The 22,713-nt window shown below is 34.8% G+C and overlaps 4 protein-coding genes across 4 annotated transcripts in view; 1 reads left to right on the top strand and 3 right to left on the bottom strand.

Moving 5' to 3' along the window:
- Positions 1-761: 761 nt before the first annotated feature.
- HELRODRAFT_83805 (hypothetical protein) lies at positions 762-10,311 on the top strand (the record flags this gene model as incomplete). Its single annotated transcript, XM_009023777.1, has 22 exons — positions 762-896; positions 1,004-1,181; positions 1,391-1,524; positions 2,412-2,495; positions 2,964-3,091; positions 3,347-3,422; positions 3,545-3,655; positions 3,955-4,050; positions 4,318-4,438; positions 4,999-5,138; positions 5,404-5,466; positions 5,562-5,594; positions 5,746-5,812; positions 6,113-6,235; positions 6,440-6,609; positions 7,115-7,279; positions 7,578-7,745; positions 8,329-8,481; positions 9,094-9,192; positions 9,397-9,562; positions 9,679-9,839; positions 10,135-10,311. Coding segments are annotated over 22 exons (2,748 nt in total), but the record flags the coding sequence as incomplete, so codon positions are not given.
- Positions 10,312-10,787: 476 nt separating this feature from the next.
- HELRODRAFT_185807 (hypothetical protein) lies at positions 10,788-15,545 on the bottom strand. Its single transcript, XM_009023927.1, has 14 exons — positions 15,384-15,545; positions 15,167-15,209; positions 15,037-15,093; positions 14,649-14,777; positions 14,498-14,537; positions 14,312-14,403; positions 13,794-13,947; positions 13,239-13,359; positions 12,847-12,892; positions 12,556-12,617; positions 12,254-12,371; positions 11,880-11,967; positions 11,200-11,489; positions 10,788-11,131 (listed from the first exon to the last, which is right to left on the bottom strand). Exons 1-13 carry the CDS (start codon positions 15,461-15,463, stop codon positions 11,284-11,286), a joined length of 1,236 nt encoding a protein of 411 aa, XP_009022175.1. The 5' UTR covers positions 15,464-15,545; the 3' UTR covers positions 10,788-11,131; positions 11,200-11,283.
- Positions 15,546-15,871: 326 nt separating this feature from the next.
- Positions 15,872-20,288, bottom strand: HELRODRAFT_101454 (hypothetical protein). Its single transcript, XM_009023928.1, has 11 exons — positions 20,253-20,288; positions 20,136-20,187; positions 19,713-19,851; positions 19,389-19,462; positions 19,046-19,245; positions 18,612-18,682; positions 18,301-18,527; positions 17,991-18,110; positions 17,575-17,728; positions 17,248-17,407; positions 15,872-16,255 (listed from the first exon to the last, which is right to left on the bottom strand). The coding sequence occupies exons 2-11, from the start codon at positions 20,157-20,159 to the stop codon at positions 16,195-16,197; spliced, it is 1,230 nt and encodes a 409-aa protein (XP_009022176.1). The 5' UTR covers positions 20,160-20,187; positions 20,253-20,288; the 3' UTR covers positions 15,872-16,194.
- A 178-nt stretch (positions 20,289-20,466) lies between these two features.
- HELRODRAFT_155003 (hypothetical protein) overlaps positions 20,467-22,713 on the bottom strand; it is a 6,453-nt gene continuing 4,206 nt past the window's right edge. The window contains 7 exon segments of the mRNA XM_009023929.1: positions 20,467-20,859; positions 20,872-21,009; positions 21,081-21,244; positions 21,257-21,401; positions 21,418-21,492; positions 21,668-21,768; positions 21,884-21,962. Coding sequence (XP_009022177.1) covers positions 21,442-21,492; positions 21,668-21,768; positions 21,884-21,962 — 231 coding nt within the window. The 3' untranslated portion in view covers positions 20,467-20,859; positions 20,872-21,009; positions 21,081-21,244; positions 21,257-21,401; positions 21,418-21,441.

Genomic DNA, 22,713 nt, shown 5'->3' on the forward strand with positions numbered 1-22,713 from the left:
CACACGGAAAAATTGCTAGAAGAGAAGGAGGAACAGCTCTGCATGAGAGTTCTACAGACTTTGAAGGAGATGCTGAGTATGGGAGAGGCGAGTTACGATGATGATGGTGGTGGTGGCAGTGATGATGATGATGTTGTTGTTATTGTGGTTTTTAATGATGATGATGATTTTGTTGTTGTTATTGTTGTTTTTAATGATGATGATGATGATTGTCATTAATATTACACCTGCAGCGTATTGCTGATGACGATGACAGTACATGTGATGACGTCAACAACAACAACAATAACAACAACAACAGCCATGATGATGATGACGACGATGATGACGACGATGATAATGATCACAACAATCATCACCACCATCATCATCGTCGTCGTCGCCGCCGAAATTACGGACTGTATCTATTGGGAGATCCGAAGAGAGAGAGAGAGAGGAAGATGTTGAGAGATACGCAGGTGGGGTGGTGAGGGTATGAGGATCATCATCATCGTCGTCGTCGTCATCATCATCATCATTACCTTCATCACCATCATCGTCATCATCATCATTATCATCATCACCATCATCGTCATCATAATCATCATCATTAGCTTCATCATCATCATCATCATCATCCTCATCACCATCATCGTCATCATGATCATCATCATTAGCTTCATCATCATCATCATCATCATCATCATCATCATCGTCATCATCATCATCATCATCGTCATCATCATCATCATCATCGTCGTCGTCGTCGTCATCACCATCATCAGTGTTTACTGGATAAACAAGGAGCTATAAAATTAGTGACGGACCTGATAATGCACAATTATTCAACACACACGTTCTTCGAGACGGTTCAACTCGGTGTTGCATTGCTACAGGGAGGCAATGAAAGTTGTCAGGTTGATTGGTTGTCTGTCTGTCTGTCTGTCTATATCTCTCTCTCCTTCTCTCTCTCTCTTTTTTCTCTTTCTCTCTCTCTCACATACACTCGCCAACCAACCAATAGAATTCGTTCTACGCCTATATCGAGAATCGAAACTGCTCTGGGAAATTCCTGAACGTCCTTCAGGAGCGAATGAAGGAAGCGGAAATGGAGACGAAAACGAAAGTATCTCTCATCACCAACAACATCGTTTCCGGCAAATCTAGCATCGGATTCTACAGCATCTCTCATGATAATGATGGTGGTAGTTGTGATGATGATGATGATGGTGGTGGTGGTGGTGTAATAATAATAATAATAATAATAATAATAATATAATATATTATTATAATTTAAGTATTAACGTTTATACATTATCGTCGTCGTCGTCATCATCATCATCATCATCATCGTCATCATCATCATCGTCATCATCATCATCGTCATCGTCATCATCGTCATCATCACCAGGAATAAATCTATCGCAAGACCTTGCAACAACAACAACAGCAAACAGCAGCAACAACAACAACATTAACAGCAATAACAGATTGTCATTCACAGAGAGGGAGCTGGTGGCTATCAGACAAAGCTTCGACGAATGCGTCATTGATGACATCATGAACAAACATCACAACAACAACAACATAAACAACAACAACAACAACATAAACAACAACAACAACAACAACAACATAAACAACAACCATAATAACACTAACAGTAAGGGCTCGAAGGATTTGAGTGGGGTTTTAACTTTACCGCCAGTCGATATCTTAACTACTGGTAAATGAATGAATGAATTAATGAATGAATTAATTAATGAATTAATGAATAAATGAATGAATGAATGAACGAATGGAGAAATGATGGACATGAAAAATGCAATGAGATGTTGGCACAAAGAGAATGTGGTGTAAAGATTTTTGGTGGTGTTGGTGAAATGTGTATGTTGATAGATTTTTTTATGAAATTTTACGAAAATAATTCATAAAAGACATTCCTACAGTTTAATAATTGCGATAATAAACTCTGAAAATGAACAATATGTTCTGGAAGTCATTTTTTTTGGTATTACGTTGAAGAGGTAAATGCGGTCGTCTGATCATGTTCAAACTTCTCGAAGGTACTAATTAGACCCTCTGTCTGCCCTGCCATCTTGATCGAAAGAATAATTAAATTACGTTAATTTCTTGATGATGACCGAGGAGGTTAAAGAATTATGGCCTTAATTAAATAATGTGGTCATAATTAAATATTAGGGTCATAGTTAAATATTGTGGTCATAATTAAATATTGTGGTCATAATTAAATATTATGATCATAGTTAAATATTGCGGTCATAATTAAATATTGTGGTCATAATTAAATATAGTGGTCATAATTAAATATTATGATCATAACTAAATATTGTGGTCATAATTAAATATTATGGTCATAATTAAATAATTTTTTTTTATCAGCCGGGGAATCAGACTGTAGTCGGGGTGAGAAGTTGGTTGATTCGATGAAGGTCATGATGACGATCCTCAAATTTTTACAACTCCTGTGCGAGAATCATAACTCTAAACTTCAGGTTGTCACCATGGTGTTGATGATGGTGATGATTCATTCACTCGTTCATTTATTCCTTCTCTGACTACTTCTCCATCACTTACGAAGTTCAGAGAAGATCTCAAGACCCATCTGTTTGCAAAATTCATTGAGGAGCGCTTTATAAACTGATTGATTGATTGATTGATTGATTGATTGATTCATTCATTCATTCATTCGCTAATTCATTCATCCATTAATTCATTCACTATCATCATCACCATCATCATCATCACCATCATCATTACCACCATCACTATCATCATTATCACCGAACTGACAGAAAAATCATTCAAGAAATTATTGAAATCATTTTTGTTTTCATTATAAGATTTGGTTTATCGTAGCAATTCAACTGTTTTTTAGACAGTGCTTTTGAGAAACATTCTGTTTGTAATTAGCGCTATACAAATTTTCAAATAATAATAATTATCACAACCATTCCTTCTAGAACTTTCTGAGAACGCAGCCAAACAACAAGGTAACTTGCAACCTAGTCGGGCAGACGGTTAACTTTCTGGACAGCCTCTGCGGTGGAACTGCCGTGTCGCTTGGACTTCTCGGGGTTTTCGTAAATAGGTCAACAACAACAACAACAACAATAATAATAATAATAATAAAATATATTATTATTGTTGTTGTTGTTATTATTCATTCATTCATTCGTCCATTCATTCGTTCTTTCGTACGCTCTGCTCATTTTCATTAATTAATTAATCCATCGTACATTCCCTTGTTATTAGCGTTTCAAATTTCACGAACTTATTACTGTTTGTATTATCATTTTAATTGTTATTGTTATTATTGTGATTATTATTATTATTTTATAACTAGGTCAAACGTTAGCCTAGTCAGGCAGACGATTCGAACCATCGTCAAGTTCTGCCACGGGCCGTGTTTCGAGAATCAGGTCAGGTCAGATAATTAGGTCAAAGTAACAACAAAAACAACAACAATAATAATAATAGTTATTGTTATTATCATTATTATTGTTATTATTATTATTATTATTATTATGACAATCATCATCAGTACGAGGTGGCGATGAGAGAAAGTAACCTATTGGATACTGCTTCGACCCTGCTTACTGATGAGATCCAGCCATTGGCCGAGACAGACTTTATGGCCGTTCTGAAACTTAAGGTTATTATTATTATTGTTAATGTTGTTATTATTATTGTTGTTGTTGATGTGGTTGTCGCTGTTGTGGCTGTTGTGGTTTGTGGCTGTTGTGGCCGCTACTGTGGCTGCCGTTGGTCTTATTAATATTGATTGGAGTTCGTGGTCATTTAGTTGTTTATTCTTTCGTTCTTTCTTTTTCCTCTTTCTTTCGTTCGTTCGTTCATTTATTCATTCATTCATTTATTCATTCATTTGTTCGTTCATTCATTCATTCATTCATTCACTCATTCATTCACTCATTCATTCACTCATTCCTGCAGAACAGTACCTGCAATCTTTTACTATCTTTGATCGAGAGCCGGCACGATGACGTCATTGAGAATTGCATCCTCAATTATTTCGCGCCAGCTAAATTGGTTAATAATAAAAATTATAATTATTATTATTATTATTATTATTATTATTATAACGATGAACTAATTAATTAATAAATAATTTTTTTAATTGTAATTTTACTATATTTATGATTAATATTTTGGTTATTATTATCATCCTTATTGATTTTTTTTATAAAATTGCACAATTATCTATCTATCCATTCATTCATTTATTCATTCAACAATTCATTCATTCATTTATTCATTCATTCATTCATTCATTTATTCATTCATTCATTCCCCCAGATTGAAACGATAAAGAAATTGTACGATCTCAGTAACGCTGGCAGCAGTAGTAGTACTACTAATAGTAGTAGCGGCTTTGATAGTAGAAACAGCAGCAACAGTAGTAGTAGTCGAGGTAGTCGTAGTAGTAGCAGTGGTAGTGGTAGTAGCTTTCTTGGCGACGAAAAAATTGCCATTACTGATCGCAATTATTGCAAAATGGTCGGGCATAATGTGAGGCTGTTATATGCAAAGGTGAGTAAGCCTGATGATGAGGACGATGATGATGATGTTGGTGATGATTAAGGTAATGATGATAATGATGATGATGATGATGGTGGTGGTGGCAGTGGTGGTTGTGGTGGCGACTAAGACGAAGACAAAGATGGTAGTGATGATGATGACGACGACAAAGATGAATCTGTAAAATGAAGAAAGTTAATAACAACATAATCATTGCGTCATAGCATCATCGTCGTCGTCATCATCATAAGCAACAACAACAACATCACCATGAAAACCATCATCGTCGTCATCATCATTATCGCCATCGTCATCATCATTATCCTCATCATTTCAAGCTCTCTAGACATAGCAAAGAATTCAACAAATACATGAAAAGCCTAACTAATCCGCAAGCAACAACAACCATCAAACCGAAATCATCATCACCACCACCTTCATCATCATCATCATCATCAGCAACAACATCATCATCTTCTTCGCCATCATCACCATCATCATCATCATCATCATCATCATCGGCAATGGAAGCGATTGAATATTATGACAGTTGGACTGGCTCTATCGAAGTTGTCAAATCGGATAGGAGCATGGAGAAGGTTAGTTTTATTCGTTTATTTCATCGTTCTGTCGTTCATTTATTTCTTCATTTATTTATTTATTTATTTATTCATTCATTACATCATTCATTTGTTTATTCTTTTGTTCATTCATTCATTTATTTGTTCGTTCGTTCAATCATTAATTTTTTTTATCTTTTACCAACTAGCTCGTTCATTTATTAATTTGCTTTGCCATTTATCTGTTTCATTCATTCGTTCGTTTGTTCATTCATTCATTCACTCATTCATTCATTTTATTTAGGTAATATTTCCCATTCCGGACATATGTGGCTATCTTACATCTTCCACAAAGCACACGGTCCAGGTTAAAAGGATATTAAAAGGATAAATATAATAATAATTTTTATTATTATTTATTATTATATTTATTATAATAATTTAAAAAAATAATTTTTGTAGGTAACAGTTGAAAAGGATGAACGCGGGAGCAAGGTAAGTTTTTTTAGTTTTTTAATTTTTTTCTTATTTTTCTTCTTCTTCTTCTTATTATTATTATTATTTACATCATAATTATTTTTCATATTTTAATTATTAATATAAACTTTAACCTTATTGAGACCTTAACCTTATCAACTCTTCCGAGGTCCCGGAGTTTTTTAAGAGGCACGAGATGATGATGAAGGAGATGATCTGGCAGAAGAAGCTAAGGGGTAGGAAAAATCTAAATAATAATAATAATGATAATAATAATAATAATAATAATAATGATTATAATAATAATAATAACGATTATAATTACGATAATGATAATAATAATAATAATTCTTCACCGACAAATCCAACCACACATACTCACCTGTTAAGTTACTGCTACACGTTGTCTTCTTTCTATTTATATGCAACAAAGGCTATTTCATTGTTTTTACTATTCATTCATTTAGTCATCAGTGTTTGTGTTATTTATATGACTTGTACCATTCCCGATGTTGTCACCCCCCCACCCTGGACAGAAAAGTGGTTGCTCTCGTGGTTCAGCCGGAAGTTAACTTTCTGGAAGATGACGTCATTCTATTTGACTGTCTTGCTGAATGTCTTGGTGGCCTTCTGCTTTCCATTTAGCGATTATAACTTCGGTCAGTGATTGCTACTTTGAAAATAATAATTTTTATTTTTAGTAGTAGTTGTTGTAGTAGCAGCTGTAGTAGTAGCAGCAGCAGCAGTGGTAGTAGTAGTAGTAACAGTAATAGTAGTATTTTTGATTGATGACAGATATTATTAATTAATATTTGTATGGATCTTCTATTCATAGATCTAAATGTTTTCAACCGACCAATCAGATATCGACTACAGAGTCTCATACGCAATTTGGTCACTCATACCATTACTTCTCGTCCAATCAGCGTTCAGGAAAAATTTTAAGCCACTCTTATTGGTTGCCGTCATCGTCGTTAGAATGGTACTTTCGCTTGGGGTTATCAACACGTTTAAAACGTTCGGAATTTTGAACGTAAGAGTTTTTTGTTACTACTACTACTACTACTCCTACTACTATTACTACTACTACTGCTGCTACTGCTACTACTACTGCTGCTACTACTGCTGCTACTACTGCTGCTACTACTACTGCTGTTGCTGCTGCTACTACTACTACTACTACTACTACTGCTGCACCTGCTGCTCTGCTGCTACTACTACTACTACTAATTTAACTACTAATAATGATAATAATATTATTCTATTATTTTATTTATTATATTTTAAATAATTCCATTAAACAATTAAATATTTTTATAAAATGTTTATCTAATTCAACTACTGATATTGATAATAATATTATTTTAATAGTTATATTTCAAATAATTTCATTAAATAATTGAATCATTTCATAAAATGGTTAATAAACTCAACCACTAATAATGATAATAATATAATTTTTTTTTATTAATTATTATATTTTAAATAATTTCATTAATTGTAGTAATTGTTAGCGATGGTCTTTATATCTCATGTAGATAGCCAATAGTTTGGCTTGCATGGTGAGCTCTCTCGGTAACAATGGAGTACTTCTGAAGAGAAGAGATGAGATGCTAAAAGATGCCAGTTTCATTCATCACTCCATCCATCTATCATTCGGACTGGCGGGAATCTGTTTGCACGAGTTTTTCTATAGTTTACTGGTTGGTTGATTGATTGGTTGATTGGTTGGTTGGTTGTTTGGTTGTTTGGTTGGTTGGTTGGTTAGTTGGCTAGCTGGCTGGCTGGCTGGTTGGTTGGTCAGTCAGTTTTTTATCATCACCATCGTTTCATCCCCATCATCGTTTTCGTCATCACCACACCATCATCACTTCCACGTCCATCACCCCACCATCCTCACCCCACCATCCTCACCCCACCATCCTCACCCCACCATCCTCACCCCACCATCCTCACCCCACCATCCTCACCCCACCATCATCACCTCACCATCCTCACCAGCTTCTAGACATCGTCTACAGAGAAGAAACACTGATGAATGTGATCAGGTCAGTGACGAAAAATGGCCGGTCCATCCTGCTGACCGCCATCTTGGCCGTCATACTCATCTACCTCTTCTCCATTGTCGGATTCGTATTCTTCCGGAATGATTTTCTGTCCGATGTCGATGTCTTGGTGAGAAGAGATGCCGATGATGGTGATAGTAATGGTCAGTATTTGTGGTGATGATGATGATGGTGGTGGTGATGATGGTGATGATGGTGATGGTGATGGTGATGATGGTGATGGTGGTGGTGATGATGATGATGATTGATGATGATGACGATGATGATGCTTTTTTTTAATATTAATAATAATATTACAGCAGGCAACTCCATTCAGACGTTCTGCTACCAAAACACGAATAATAATAATAATAATAATAATAATAATAATAATAATAATAATAATAATGATAATGATGATGATAATGATAATAATCTTCATCCCCATCTTCATCGTCGTTCCATATTCTTCGCGACAACAAATGTTTCGCTTGGTTATCTGAACGAAGACCCCATAAAAATCCTCATCAACGACAACACCAGCGATGACGTCATTAACAACAACAACAACATCAGCGTTGACGTCATCATCAACAGCAACAACAGTGATGACGTCATCAGCAACAACGTCAGCAACAACATCAACAGCAATAATGTTAACATCACCACCGCCAACAACAACAACATTAACAACGCCAATCATATAGACAACAACCACAACCGCAACAACAACCACAACAACAACCGCAATAGCAACAACAACAACAACCACAACAACATCAACAACAACTTCAACAACAACTTCAACAACAATAACAGCAACAACATCAGTAACATCGGCTCTATCCGGCGCTTATGTAGTAACGAAAGAATTGTTAGCACCGGTAAATAATAATAATAATAATAATAATAACAACAATGATAGTAATAACAATAATAATAACTATAGTAATAATAATAGCCATAATGAAAACATCCTTTTTTTCCCATTTTAAAACACATATTGTAATTGTGAAGTTAAAGTAATAAAATTTATAACGTAAATTATTATAGATATTCTACAATGCTGGCCATACAATTTTTTAAATGGTCACAAAGAGAAATAGAATCAGCATTAAATTACGTTCAAATCGCGTTCCTATCACTGTAAATTGTGGGAAATTTCAAATGAATAATCTATTCAAATAATTCAAATAATTCAAATAATAATAATAATAATAATAAAAATACGGAGTTAATTAAACTCCTATGAAAAGGGTCAGACCAAATTAAACTAATTAATGACAGTCTAAAATATTTAAAAAGAAAACATAGCGGAAAAATTTCAAATGAATAATCTATTCTAATAATAATAATAATAACAATAATAATAATAATAAATAAATAAATAATAATATTATCGTAAATATTAATATTTTTATAATTATTCAGAATTGGCGCCAAAATTGTTGTTTGAAAACCGGCGGGAAAAGCATTGCGACAGTCTGCTGATGTGCATCGTGACGGTTCTGAACGAAGGCCTGAGGAATGGCGGGGGAATCGGAGATGTGCTAAGGAAACCGAGTTACCAGGTTATGATGATGATGATGACGACGATGATGATTTACTATCTTCTTCATCATCATCACCATTATCCGGAAGTGAAATTATCACCATTATCATGATGATGACGACGATGATGATAATGACGATGATGGTGGTGATGACCTACTCTTCATCATCATCTCCCTCACCACCATCATCATCTCCCTCACCACCATCATCATCGTTATCAGGAGCCGCTATTTTACGCGCGTATAATCTACGACCTGCTGTTCTTCTTCATCATCATCATCATCACGTTGAACCTGATCTTTGGGGTCATCATCGACACGTTCGCCGATCTGAGGAGTGAGAAGCAGCAGAAGGAGGAGGTGCTGAAGAATTCATGCTTCATCTGCGGTCAGTCAGTCAGTCAGTGGATGGATGGATGAGTGAATAAATGAATGAATGAATGAATGAATGAAAGGGCCCACACACACAGACACACACGCACGCACACGCACACACATACATAGGCCTAGAAAGACAGTCATTCGACAACAAAGTGACGTCATTTGAAGATCACTGCGCGGAGGAACACAACATGTGGAACTACTTTTATTTCATCGTCCATTTGAAAGTAAAGAATCCCTTGGAGCACTGCGGCATTGAGCGATACGTTCATGAACTTGTTAAAGTTTGTCGATTGGTTTATTGATTGATTGATTGATTGTTTGTTGATGGATTGGTTGGTTGAGTCAATGGATTGACTATTTGATTAATAGGTTGGTTGAATGATTGATCAGTCGGTGGGTTGATAAACGAGTGAATGAATGAGTGGATGTACGAATCAATAAATGAATGCATGAATGAGAGCAGGTTTTCTGATTGGTTGGTTGATTGATTATTCGAATCGTTGAATGGCCTATCGACCGTCCAATCAAATTCATCTAACTCCACCTTCTCGACCAATCAAATAACACCATTCCTAGGAAAAAAATCTCGATTGGGTGCCGCACTTGAGGGCAATGTCCTTGAGTGAAGGTGAAGACGAGGAAAAGATGAATATTGATGAGCTGGAGAGCATACGCAATCAGATCGTGGACATCAACAGCCTGACCGCCCAGATGGCCAATCAAATTCAGGAACTTAAAGAACAAATGATTTGATTGGCTAGTTTGAATTTCTACTAGTTGTACAATCTGATTCAGGGTAGAGAGATTTTATCTGGTAACCAATCACATTCAAGAGTTATAAGAACAAACTATCTGATTGGCCGATTTGAAATTTCACCCCTTCTTAACTTTTTGAATAATTTATTCTGCAAATAAGCGATTAATTATAACAAACACTTATTTTAAATTTTACAAAATGTGATTTTTGACGTGGCTTGTGAAACTTGATGAGATCTCTCTGATCATCATTCATTCAATTATCTCATAGCTACATAGATAGATCAATTTCATTGACTTATTTCATGGAATAATCATCATGATTCTTATTCTTTTAACATTCACCACCATGATTTTGAGGTTAAATTATCGCACGCACAAAACACAAAGAGAGAGAAAGATAAATATGAATATAGAGAGAAAGAGAGAGAGAGAGGGAGAGAGAGAAGGAGAAAGAGGGAGGGGGGAATAACTCGTTTTTAAAACAAACTTTATTCAACGAACTAACTGACGACAGCGTCAAATAATATTGAATAATAAATTTTAAAACACGAAATGACTGTTTTATTCATATGAAAAAAAAGCTTAAAAAAACATTCTGTTCGAACCACGGACAAAAAAATGAACCAAAATTTGACAAATAACGTAAAAGCAACGTATCTATCTATCTATCTATCTATCTATCTATCTATCTATCTATCTATCTATCTATCTATCTATCTATCTATCTATCTATCTATCTATCTATCTATCTATCTGACTGTCTGTCTGTCTGTCTGTCTGTCTGTCTGTCTTTCTGTCTGTCTGTCTGTCTATCCATTCACGTTCTCACATCAAATTATTGTCATCAAAAAAGATTAACAACAGCCTCAACAGCAAGCAGTATCTTATGCAAAGCAGCTGAAACATCTATTCTTTCTCACAGCTACGCCAGCAAATAGATGCTGCTACTACCATTGCTACAACTACTTAGCTTGAAGTCATGGCAGTAGCAGCTGAATTAACAGCTACCATATCGTCGCCAAAAATCGGTTGCGCAGTAGCTGAAGCTGCTGTCGTATCAGCTGTGCCAGCAGCAGCAGAATTCGCCATGTTGGTTTCGTCTTCTTTTTCGTATGCCTTCTCAGACGGGGTCACGACGACACCGTTCCATAGAGTGACGTCATTTACGATATCTGTGTGAGTGTGTGTTTGTGTGTTCGTTGTGTGTGTGTTTGTGTGTTCGTCGTGTGTGTGTTTGTGTGTTCGTTGTGTGTGTGTTTGTGTGTTCGTTGTGTGTGTGTTTGTGTGTTCGTTGTGTGTGTGTTCGTTGTGTGTTTGTGTGTGTTCGTCGTGTGTGTGTTTGTGTGTTCGTTGTGTGTGCGTGTGTGTGCGTGTGAATGATAATAATGACGATGACGATAGTTCAATTCTTGCACGGTGATGATAGTTCAATTCTTGCACGGTAAGAGAAACATCAACCGCAAATACAACGTCCGGTAGCAGCAACAAAAAGCTCAATAATAACAACAATAATAATGATAACAATAATAACAAAAATGACAAACAACAAGAACAATAATAACCAAGGTTCTTCTTGAACCCAAGGAGGTACATGAAGCCTCCATGTGATAAGACTCTCAACAGAGTTTGGGCCGTGAAGCAAACCTGATCCTGATAGTGATGGCAGCATTTATTATTATTATTATTATTATTACCAGTAGTAGTAGTAGTAGTAGTAGTAGTAGTAGTAGTAGTAGTAGTAGTAGTAATAGTAGTAGTAGTAGTATTAGTAGTAGTAGCAGTACACACACACACACACACACACACACACACACACACACACCACATGCACACACACACACAAACAAACGAAACGAAACGAAATTTTATTTGCTTCTCAAAATTGAAAATTAAAAGAAACAAACATAAATATGTAAGCATAGATGCAAGCACAAACCTGCTGCTCCATAGACATGACAGTGTGGACTCTCACGTTGGGCTTGTCGGCGCACGGATCGAATATTCCCTGTGATCCGGGGAGGAAGAAACCGGAAGATAAAAGTTGGAGACAACGTCTGCGTGGTTATGATGACGATGATGACGATGATGATTGTGACTATGATAGTGACGAACACTCACGCATTCACTCGCCCACTCATCACTCACTCACTCACTCACTCACTCATTCACTCACTTATTCACTCAATCAATCAATCAATCGATCAATAAATCAATCGATCAATCAGCCAGCCAGCCAACCTAATTGCAATATTGATTGACAGCGGTGTTCGTTGTGGATTGACCATAACACAGTAATGGGACTAAGAGGAATTATTTGGAAAAATGTATTATGATATATGACTATACTAAATAATAAAATAAAAATTCCTTCATTCATTCGTTCATTCATTCATCCATTCTTTCATCCATTCATTCGTTCATTCATTCATCCATTCATTCGTTCGTTCGTTCATTCATTCATTCATTCATCTCCCCTTTCTCATTCATCATAATAATAATAATAATAATAAGCAACAAAGAGTTTCTAACAAAAACATCGATGATCCATGGGGTGAGAGGTTGGAAGCCTTGGAATCTAATAACAACAACAACAATAATAATAATAATAATAATAATAACACATACACACACGCGCGCGCGCACACATATACATACAACAACAGTAAAAACAACACTAAAACCATTTCTCATGTCTTTTGGAAGTCACATACAAATGCATACCAAACGAACAAACATACTTACACACAAACACACATACACACGCAAACATAAACACACACACACACAAACACACACACATTTACAAAAAAGCACGTACATACAAACAAGCATACTTACACACAAACACACACACTGACAAACAGGAATAGTTACACACACACGCACACGCACACACACGTACATACAAAAAGACAACCAACCTATTTCTGAGATCGCTTAGCAGTCGAACTAGGACCTTGACAGTTGAGTGGCAGGCATTCTCCTCAAACCACCTCGTTCTACGGATACTCAACAGATGACCTTCCATCATCTTGGAATCCACTGTGTGTGTGTGTGTGTGTGTGTGTGTGTGTGTGTGTGTGTGTGTGTGCGTGCGTGTGTGTGAATGTATATACGCAAGTGAACTTCTACTAAATTAATTAGTAAATTAGTGGATGGATGGATGGATAAACGGTTGAATGAATGAGTAAACTGATGTGTGAATTGATGCATGTATGAATGAATCAAGAAATGAATGAATGAAAGAGTGAACAAACGAATGAATAAAAGAATTAAAGAACGAATGAATGTACAAATGTGTGTGTGTGTGTGTGTGTGTACTATTAAGATCATCATTATGATACTTTAAAAACATTACGATCCTTCAAAAACATTACCATCCTTTAAAAACTTAACTAACATTCTAGCACACACACAGCAAACAAAAACACAACAAAGACGACGACGACAAAGACGACGACAACAACATCACTGACGGTGCAAACTGGCGTCAAGAAATTTGAAGTTAGGCGGGATGGTAGTAACGTAGACCCTGCTCACGGCTTCATGGTTCGTTATTTCAAATCCACACTCGTTCAGAGTGGCACCGAAAGCCTCACGGGGACTCGAGACCATCATGTCCTGGTAGACCTGAAAAATGTTGATTGGTGGGTTGCTGTTAGCTGGCTGGCTGGCTGTTGACCGTTCGGACGGTTGATTGGTTGGTTGATGGGAAGTGATTGGTTTTTTGATTGGCTGTTTGTTGGCTGATGATTGGGAAAGTGGTTGATTGATTGATTGATTGATTGATTGATTGATTGACTGATTGATTGATTGATTGGCTGATTGATGTGTGATAAATAATCAGAAAATCAAATAAGAGTTGATCACCACCAAACAATTTAATCAACCAATCAATCAATCAATCAATTAATCAATCAATCATTCAATCAACCAATCAATCAATCAATCAATCAATCAATCAATCAATCAATCAATCAATCCACCAGCCAACCTTATTAGACAGACTCTGGACAGCTTCGAAGGTGGGAAGAGTTTTGAGGACCACAACAATCTCAGCTACATTGTCACCAGACAGCAGAGTTCCTAATAATGTTATTACATGAATTAGTGGATGGATGGATAAATAAATGAATGAATGGATGAATGAACGAACGAATGAATGAATGAAGCAATCAACCTTTTTTATGGTTGCCAACTTGTCGAACTTCATCAACGACCTAAAAGAGTTTACAGAGATTATTAAAATTCATTCGCTCATTCATTAGCCCATCCATCCACCCATCCAAAATCTTCATTCATCCATTTTCATCATCCATCAATCCACTAACAGCAGCATCGAATGTCCCCGAAGCGATGACCAAGTTGTCGAGGACAGTTTGAACACTGGTCACCAAACTGAGCACTGAAGCCTGTGTTTTTGCATTAGGAGTCAATTCTTGGACCTTTTTTAGGAGAGCCTAAAAATAAAAATTGTATTCGTTTATTCATTTATACATTCATTCTCTCAATCAGTTATTCATTCATTTTTTGATTTATGAAGGAACACTTCATCTGATTGTCTGTTCATTCAATTAATTATTCAATTATATATTATTCTTATTCATCATTCATACATTTTCTTGGATTAGTCACTTATCAATCATTCATTCATTCATTCATCCATTTATTGATTCAACAATTCATTTACCCATTCATTCATTCACTAATTTCACTAACTTCTGTGAACATCTTATCATCAGTTGGGGGTTTAACTCTTTGAAACAGGTTTTCACACTGAAGTTTTTTTTTTAAAAGTTTAAAATAAGAATATCAATAATAACAATAATAATAACAATAATAATGGTACCTGGATGATGTCAAAGGTTACATGAGGCACAAAAGTTTTTTGGCTAAGAAAATAAAATTAAAATTTATAAATTTATTAACCAATGTCTAACTCTCTAACTAAATTAAATTCCAAATTGAAAAGCACTATTATTCTATACTATAATCTACATTTAATATTCCATTTACTTATTTTTATTAAAAAATAAAATTAGAAAACTAAAAAAATGGACCCTAACTTTGGTTTGAAACCTCCCCTCCTAGATGGCGTCCTATTCATGTTCATGGCATTTCCCTGGTGCATTCGGCCTCTCATCATTGGTCAAAAATCACTAATCAATCACTAATCAATTACAACTCAATCAAACCACAAATCTTTAGCGGCCGAGCGATAAATAGATATCAACAAGCATAGACAAAACACTAAAACCAAATTTGTAAAATAATGAAATTCAAAATGATATAGTGTATATACAAGTGTATATACAAAGTATGCGGTACATTTTTTTAGACTTTCGTTCAATAAAGTATGTCTATTATTCACACCACAAGCGACACTTTCACATTATGTACGCACAAGAAAGCCACGAACCATAGAAGTATGAGATGGTCTTGGTGTTTCTGGCAAGCAGTCTTCGAACCTTGCCATCACGTAATGGCAGCTGGAAATATGACGATTCTGCCAAAGAGCTAACTCGCTGATTCCACGACAAGCAATTTAGATAAATACGTTTGACTCTTTTTAAACATGTTAAACAAACAGACCCCCAATAAAAGATCACAAACATAACAATATAAAGGAAAAAACAAACACTGGGCACCTGGCAAACCAAAATTTTCCTAATTATAACAAATCTACAATCAAATTTCTGCAACAAAACAAAAAACAAGTTTTAAAATTAAACGTAAATAAATAACAGTCAGTCAGTGATCGAATCTTTGAATAGGATGACAACAATGATGATAAGAAAAGAAATAACAATAATGATAACAACAATGACATTAATGAATTAATGACCAAATTACAGTGAAAAACGTCATCGAGTGAGATTAGGACAATTTCCTAGCGTCGATCCCAATCACATCAGCAACATTCGTTACTCCTTCTTTTCTGCAATTGAAAAATGGAAATCTTTTCATTCAGAAATTGCTAATGTTGAACATTGAGCAACACAACAGGCCAGCACACGAATTTAAAAAATATAAGACATTTTGAACGTTCTGAAGGTTTTATCAAAAGCGTAAAAACAAACCAACATTAAACAACACAGCAAAAAATATTAACTCCTAACTCTAATTTACCTGATTTTAAACTCTTGATTTTTCTCACAAGTTTCGTAGTCTAGACTTTATCTTTGATTCTAGTAGGTATGTCTCTGTCTTCCCAGATTAATAGTATTGCTAGAAGTTCTTACTTTCATCTACGTAGAATAAAAAACTTTTGCCTTTTCTTGACAATCTTACTCTTCTCCTTCTTGTTACTTCTTTAGCCTTATCTAGGATTGGTTATTTTAACTCGCTCTACTATGTTCTTCCTGATTCTACACTACATCCTTTATGTAAATCTTTTAACTCTGCTGCTCGTGCCACTTTCTTTTCTTATATCTTGCACTGGCAACCTATAAAGTATAGAATAATTTTTAAAATTTGCACAATTATCTATAAGTCGCAATCTAAATTCTCTGACTACTTCTCCTTCACATACGAAGTTCAGAGCGGATCTCAAGACCCATCTGTTTGCAAAGTCCACTGAGGAGCGCTGTTGAACATCTCGGAAATAACGCTTTATAAACTATTTGATTGATTGATTGATTGATTGATTGATTGATTGAAGAACAAATAAACAAAAGTATGATGGCAATGGTGCCGAAGCACACCCACTATCTCAATTTATATCATGGTTTTGGATAGATTTAAAACCTCTAGATGAATTTCATGAGTTTGGTTTCAAACAGCAAGCTCTTACTCCACAACAGCTATAATTTACCGAATTAAAATGAAAAAAAAAACAGAATCTTTTATGTGGAAATCACGAGAAAACGTGGAAAAAACAAGCAAAGATGTTCGCCGGAAGACTTCCGCCTGTAACAACGAGACACAAACTTTAAAATTTCCGACAACTCATTATTAATCCTGGCCACAATGGATGGACCCTGAAGCGCCAGGGCAGAGTAGATTTGAACCAGGGAGGCACCGGCCCTTATCTTTTTGTAGGCGTCTTCGCCAGAACTGACTCCGCCCACACCTATGATCGGCAGTTTACCTGGGGTTGAAAAAATTAAAAATTTTAATCTATAAATGTTACATTTAAATATTTAAATGTTACGCTATTAATAACAATTTGATATAATATAAACAAATACGTATAATATACAAATCGGTAATTTAATATGTGAATAAATGAATGTTTGATTTGTCAAACCGACCAACCAGAGGTAAGCAAATACATTCGCTTAATGGCATTGGTCGAAATATCTTTCAATGGCTCGCCACTAAGACCGCCCACTTCGATCCTATTGGACGAGAGAAGTTTCATCGACCTGTCGACAGTTGTGTTGCTTATGATTAGGCCATCGACTCCAAACTGGTGGCGGGAAAATTTGATAATGATTATAAAGATAATAAAAAATGATTGGATGGAAGATTAAGACGTCACATTTCACATAGATAATTAATACACGGAATAAAATTTATGACGATTCTATGCTGTAAACGTCATAGTAATTAAATTTAACTTTATTCATTACTCACTAACCCAAACTGACATAAGAAAGCGTAAATAAAAACAAGCAAGCACCAATCAAACTAGGATAAATTGCACTTCAGTACTCTTAAAAATCCCTAACTTTAGGTTTCAGGACAACCTCAGCAACGTCTTTCATATCGTCAGCTGTAAGATCTGGTGACAACTTAACTAACAATGGCCGTCTGCTATCTGCCGGTAAACTGTTTCTACAATCAACTATCTAGAAATTGTGAAGATTAAAAAATCTTGGCTGATTGTAATGAGTTTATGATAAATTATACAATTTTGAAAAAGATACAAACATACAAAACAGACATACAAACATACATAAACAACAAACCACCAATAATAAAATACAAATACATAAATTAATCCCCTAACCGTAATCCTAGCCCAAACAAATATCACACCTTTTGTAACAACTTTTCCAACTTTGCCTTTCCCTGCAGCGATCTCAAACCGGGTGTGTTGGGACTTGAGATATTGACCACCAAATAATCCGCTGGACCCTGCAAACTCTTCTCTGGTGGGCCCTCCTCTGATTGGCCCCGCTGAGAAAATTTCACGATACCTTTGATGTAATCATCTGATTCGTCTTCTGTCATTTTGTTCTTCCCTAGGTTTATTCCAACTATACCTGCAATAGAATAATAATAAAAATAATAATAATAATATTATGATTAATAATATTAATGTTCACAATAATAATAATAACAACAACCATTTGATTTCGTCCTGGATTTTTTTAAATTTTCAAGAACTGAATTATGGCCAGAACTGTTGAAGCCATATCTGTGATGACGACGACGACGACGATGATGACGATTATGATGATGATGAAAGATGTGTCAAAAATGATGATGATGATGAAAGATGTGGCAATGATGATAATGATGATGACGACGACGATAAAATAATAAACCTAGACATTACTACAATGGAGTTTGATGAAAATAAGTTATATGAAAATAATATATAGAACACACATATCCAAAGAAATTGACATATATACAAGCACACACTCACGCACACACAAAACACACGCACGCACGCACACACACACACACACACACACACACACACACACACACACACAGATAAACACACAAAACAAACACAGAAAAACTTTAAACCTAAACCCAACTGAACAAAGACCTATTAATAATAGCAGAATCCTCTTTCAGCCGAAAAACACGAGGCTGGGGATTTCCAGGCTGCGGTTCTGGCGTTACCGATCCCACCTCGACAAATCCAAATCCCATTTTGAGCAGGCCATCGACTGCCTCGCCATCTTTGTCAAATCCGGCGGCCAGACCAATGGGATTAGTGAATTCCATGCCCCAGAGATTGCTTTTCTGAAACAAAATGGCAGATCGTGATCATTATTATCATTGTTGTCATTTTTATCATTATTAATGTCAGTGTTACTATTCAATTGATGTAATAATAATAATAATAATAATAATAATAATAATAATAAAAAAAAAAAGAAACTAACCAATTCAGGATGGTCAACTACCTTAACTCTGGGTACTAAACCATGTTTTGCAAACCAGATGGCAGTTTTGTGAGCTGATTTTTTTTCAGAAATATTTAATAAGAATAACAAATAATTATTATGATGATGAAAAATAACAATAATTTTTATACAATGTTTAATGCTTAAATATATACATATGCACATACATATGATATGTGTATTATATGTTTTTAGGATGAACAGTGCAAAAAATAGATAAAAAAACCAAAAATCTAACTAACCTAACTTCTAATTTTACTGACATGAATATTCATAATATAAATTTTATATATAATATATAACCTTTTTCTCCATCCATTGTAGCATGTATGATTGGCATAATTACATTTCTGTACCAGGCGTCATTCCCCCAATATGTCGCCATACTAGCTGCTACAATGTGGCCCCCAACAAAAACTTGAATGGCCGACTTTAGCCTTGACTTATTTATGTAGAAATGTTGTAGTGATTAGTAATTAGTTTGTAAAAAATAATTAATATTTAAAAAACATGAAATAATTTTTCATGTTTTTAAATATATATTATATTTTACTTAATTATTAAATAAATAAAATTAATTATTTTTAACTTAAATTTAAAATATTTAGCAATGAAATGAATGATTTGTTGACAGTTGACACATTTGATACTTATACTTAATTTACATTACAGACTTTCAAAAAATAAATTAAATCACGAATGAATTAAATATTAAAAAAACTCAACTGATTTATTCATCGCCCGGTTCATGGCTGGGTTTAATTTTAATTTGCCGTCTGCCGAAATTAGGAATTCTTAATTAAATACGATGAAAACTTTAAAAATACTCAATAAAATTAACATTTAAAAGTGCATCTAAAAGAGAATGCATAAAAGTGCATTTTAAAAAAAATTTAAAAGTGCATTTACGTAAAAAGCATTTAATTTTTCAGATCATGTAGCGTATATCACATGGATAAAGTATCTATATGTATCCGTGGATACCAATGAACCATTTTTTAGGTTTGATAACATACAGTCTTCAATATGTAATAACAACAACACATTTTACTTTTATCACAAATTTTATGCATTTTTCATAGCATAAATATATATATCTATAAATGTTATATAACAAATCAGTAATCACCACTTTAATGTTAAACGTTATAGTTTGGAAAAGAAATGATATTTAACAAGCAAGACAGAATTCTGAATGAAAAATCCTTTGAAAAATTTCGGAAAATTCATTCTCATTTCATTAATCGCCATTCTACCTATTCATTCATTCTGTCATTTATCTGACCAACGACCACCAAGTCATTCGTTCGTTCATCCATTCATTTTTCTGACTGTCCATCAAATCATTCATATTCATTCATCCAGTCAATCATTCATTCATCCGTTCGTTCGCTCCTTCAATCAATATACCAATCAACCAACCAATCAATCAACTAAACAAACAATCAATCAATCAACCAATCAATCACAAACATCTCAATAATCAATTGAGAAAAAAAACACTTTATTAAGCTATTAAACTTAATGGTTAATGTCAAACTAGCAAGAGCAAACACTTGTAATATTATTATTATTATTATTATCAATTATTATTATTATCATTTATTATTATTATCATTTATTATTATTATCATTTATTATTATTATTTATTATTATTATCATTTATTATTATTATTTATTATTATTATTAAACTTCCACAAGAAACAAAAAAGCTGAAATAATTTAACTCTACAACGTAGTAACGTAATAAAGAGTAGTTCTCAATTTATTATTATTATTACTTTTATTGCTGGTATTAAAACTTAAGTATTATTATTATTATTATTAATATTATTGATATTATAATTATTATTACCACTAAAATTGTAAAACTAAATTACCAATAAAATATTGATGAAATGCAAACGTAAACTTCATTCATTTAATTACTTCGTTTATACACTAGTTCATTCGTTCGTCGATTTGTTTGCTCATTCATTCATTCATTCATCCATTCATTCATTCATTCATTCATTTATTTAATCATTCGATCATTCATCTTTTTTGGAACTCTGCTGATCCTGGCCGATCGCCAACTTCTTCTGAGTGAGTGAGAAAAAGAAGAATGGTGAAAATTTCACAAAAAATATACAAGCATATATACAAAAACATGCACACATACAAACAAACAAACATACATACAAATATACACATATAAACAAACAAACATACACGCATACATACATACAAACAAACAAACAAAACAAACATACACACCTGCAATTTTTCCATCTCAGCCATCAGTCTATCATATTCTCGATTTGTTGCCTCTCCTTGCTTTCTCAAGACTTCTTCATTGAGTTTGCTCTGCTTAAGTTCTGAATATTTTATTTAATAGGTCATCATCATCATCATCAACCTTATCATCAACCTTATCATCATCATCACCATTATGGCCCTCATCATCATCATCATCACCGTCATCCCACTCACCGTTTATCAACTTTTCATTTTCAGTTTTAACTTTCTCCAACTTCTCAACGGCTTCCTTCACTGATTTTCCCTCCTGGATCTGATCATTCATTCATTCATTCGTTCATTTATTTATTCAATTATTCATTCACCAATCAATCAAACCAACTTATCAGCGATTTCATTTGATCTTCAAAAGTAGAGCCAACCAACCAACCAATTAAAACCACAAACAACAACAACAACACACGTTTAGACGGCATTTTCCCCGAGATCGGGGGTTGCCGTTTGGCTACCTATGATGAAACCGAAATACCCCTCGACTCCATCCACATCTGTCACTCGCCTCAGTACCACGCAACCCCGCTTTCACCCTGTCCTTCTCCACCTGCTCTCTCCATCCCAACCGCGGACGACCCCTTCCTACCACTCCTTCAACCTCGAACTCCAACGCTCGCCTAATCCCGACCCTTTCATCCCTTCTCAACACATGTCCATACCACCGCAATCTCGATCTCCTTATCAATGTCACAATGTCCTCATTCAGTCCCATCATTGACATCAGCTCTGTACTACTCCTCCTATCCTTCACTTTAACCCCACACATCATCCTCACCATAGCTCTTTCAGCCCTCTGCAGTACACTTTCCTCCTCTCTCCTCAACACCCAAGTTTCACCACCATATATCATCGCTGCTCTCACACATGCTTTATATACCCTCCCTTTCATCTTCACTGACCATTTCTTTCCACACAATACCCCACCCAGTTACCTAAATTTCATCCATCCCACACGAACTCTAGCCGTAACTGCGCTCAAACATCCTCCATCCGCATTCAGCTTATCCCCT

The sequence above is a fragment of the Helobdella robusta genome, assembly GCF_000326865.2.
Source record: "Helobdella robusta unplaced genomic scaffold HELROscaffold_38, whole genome shotgun sequence".
Lineage (NCBI taxonomy): Eukaryota > Metazoa > Annelida > Clitellata > Rhynchobdellida > Glossiphoniidae > Helobdella > Helobdella robusta.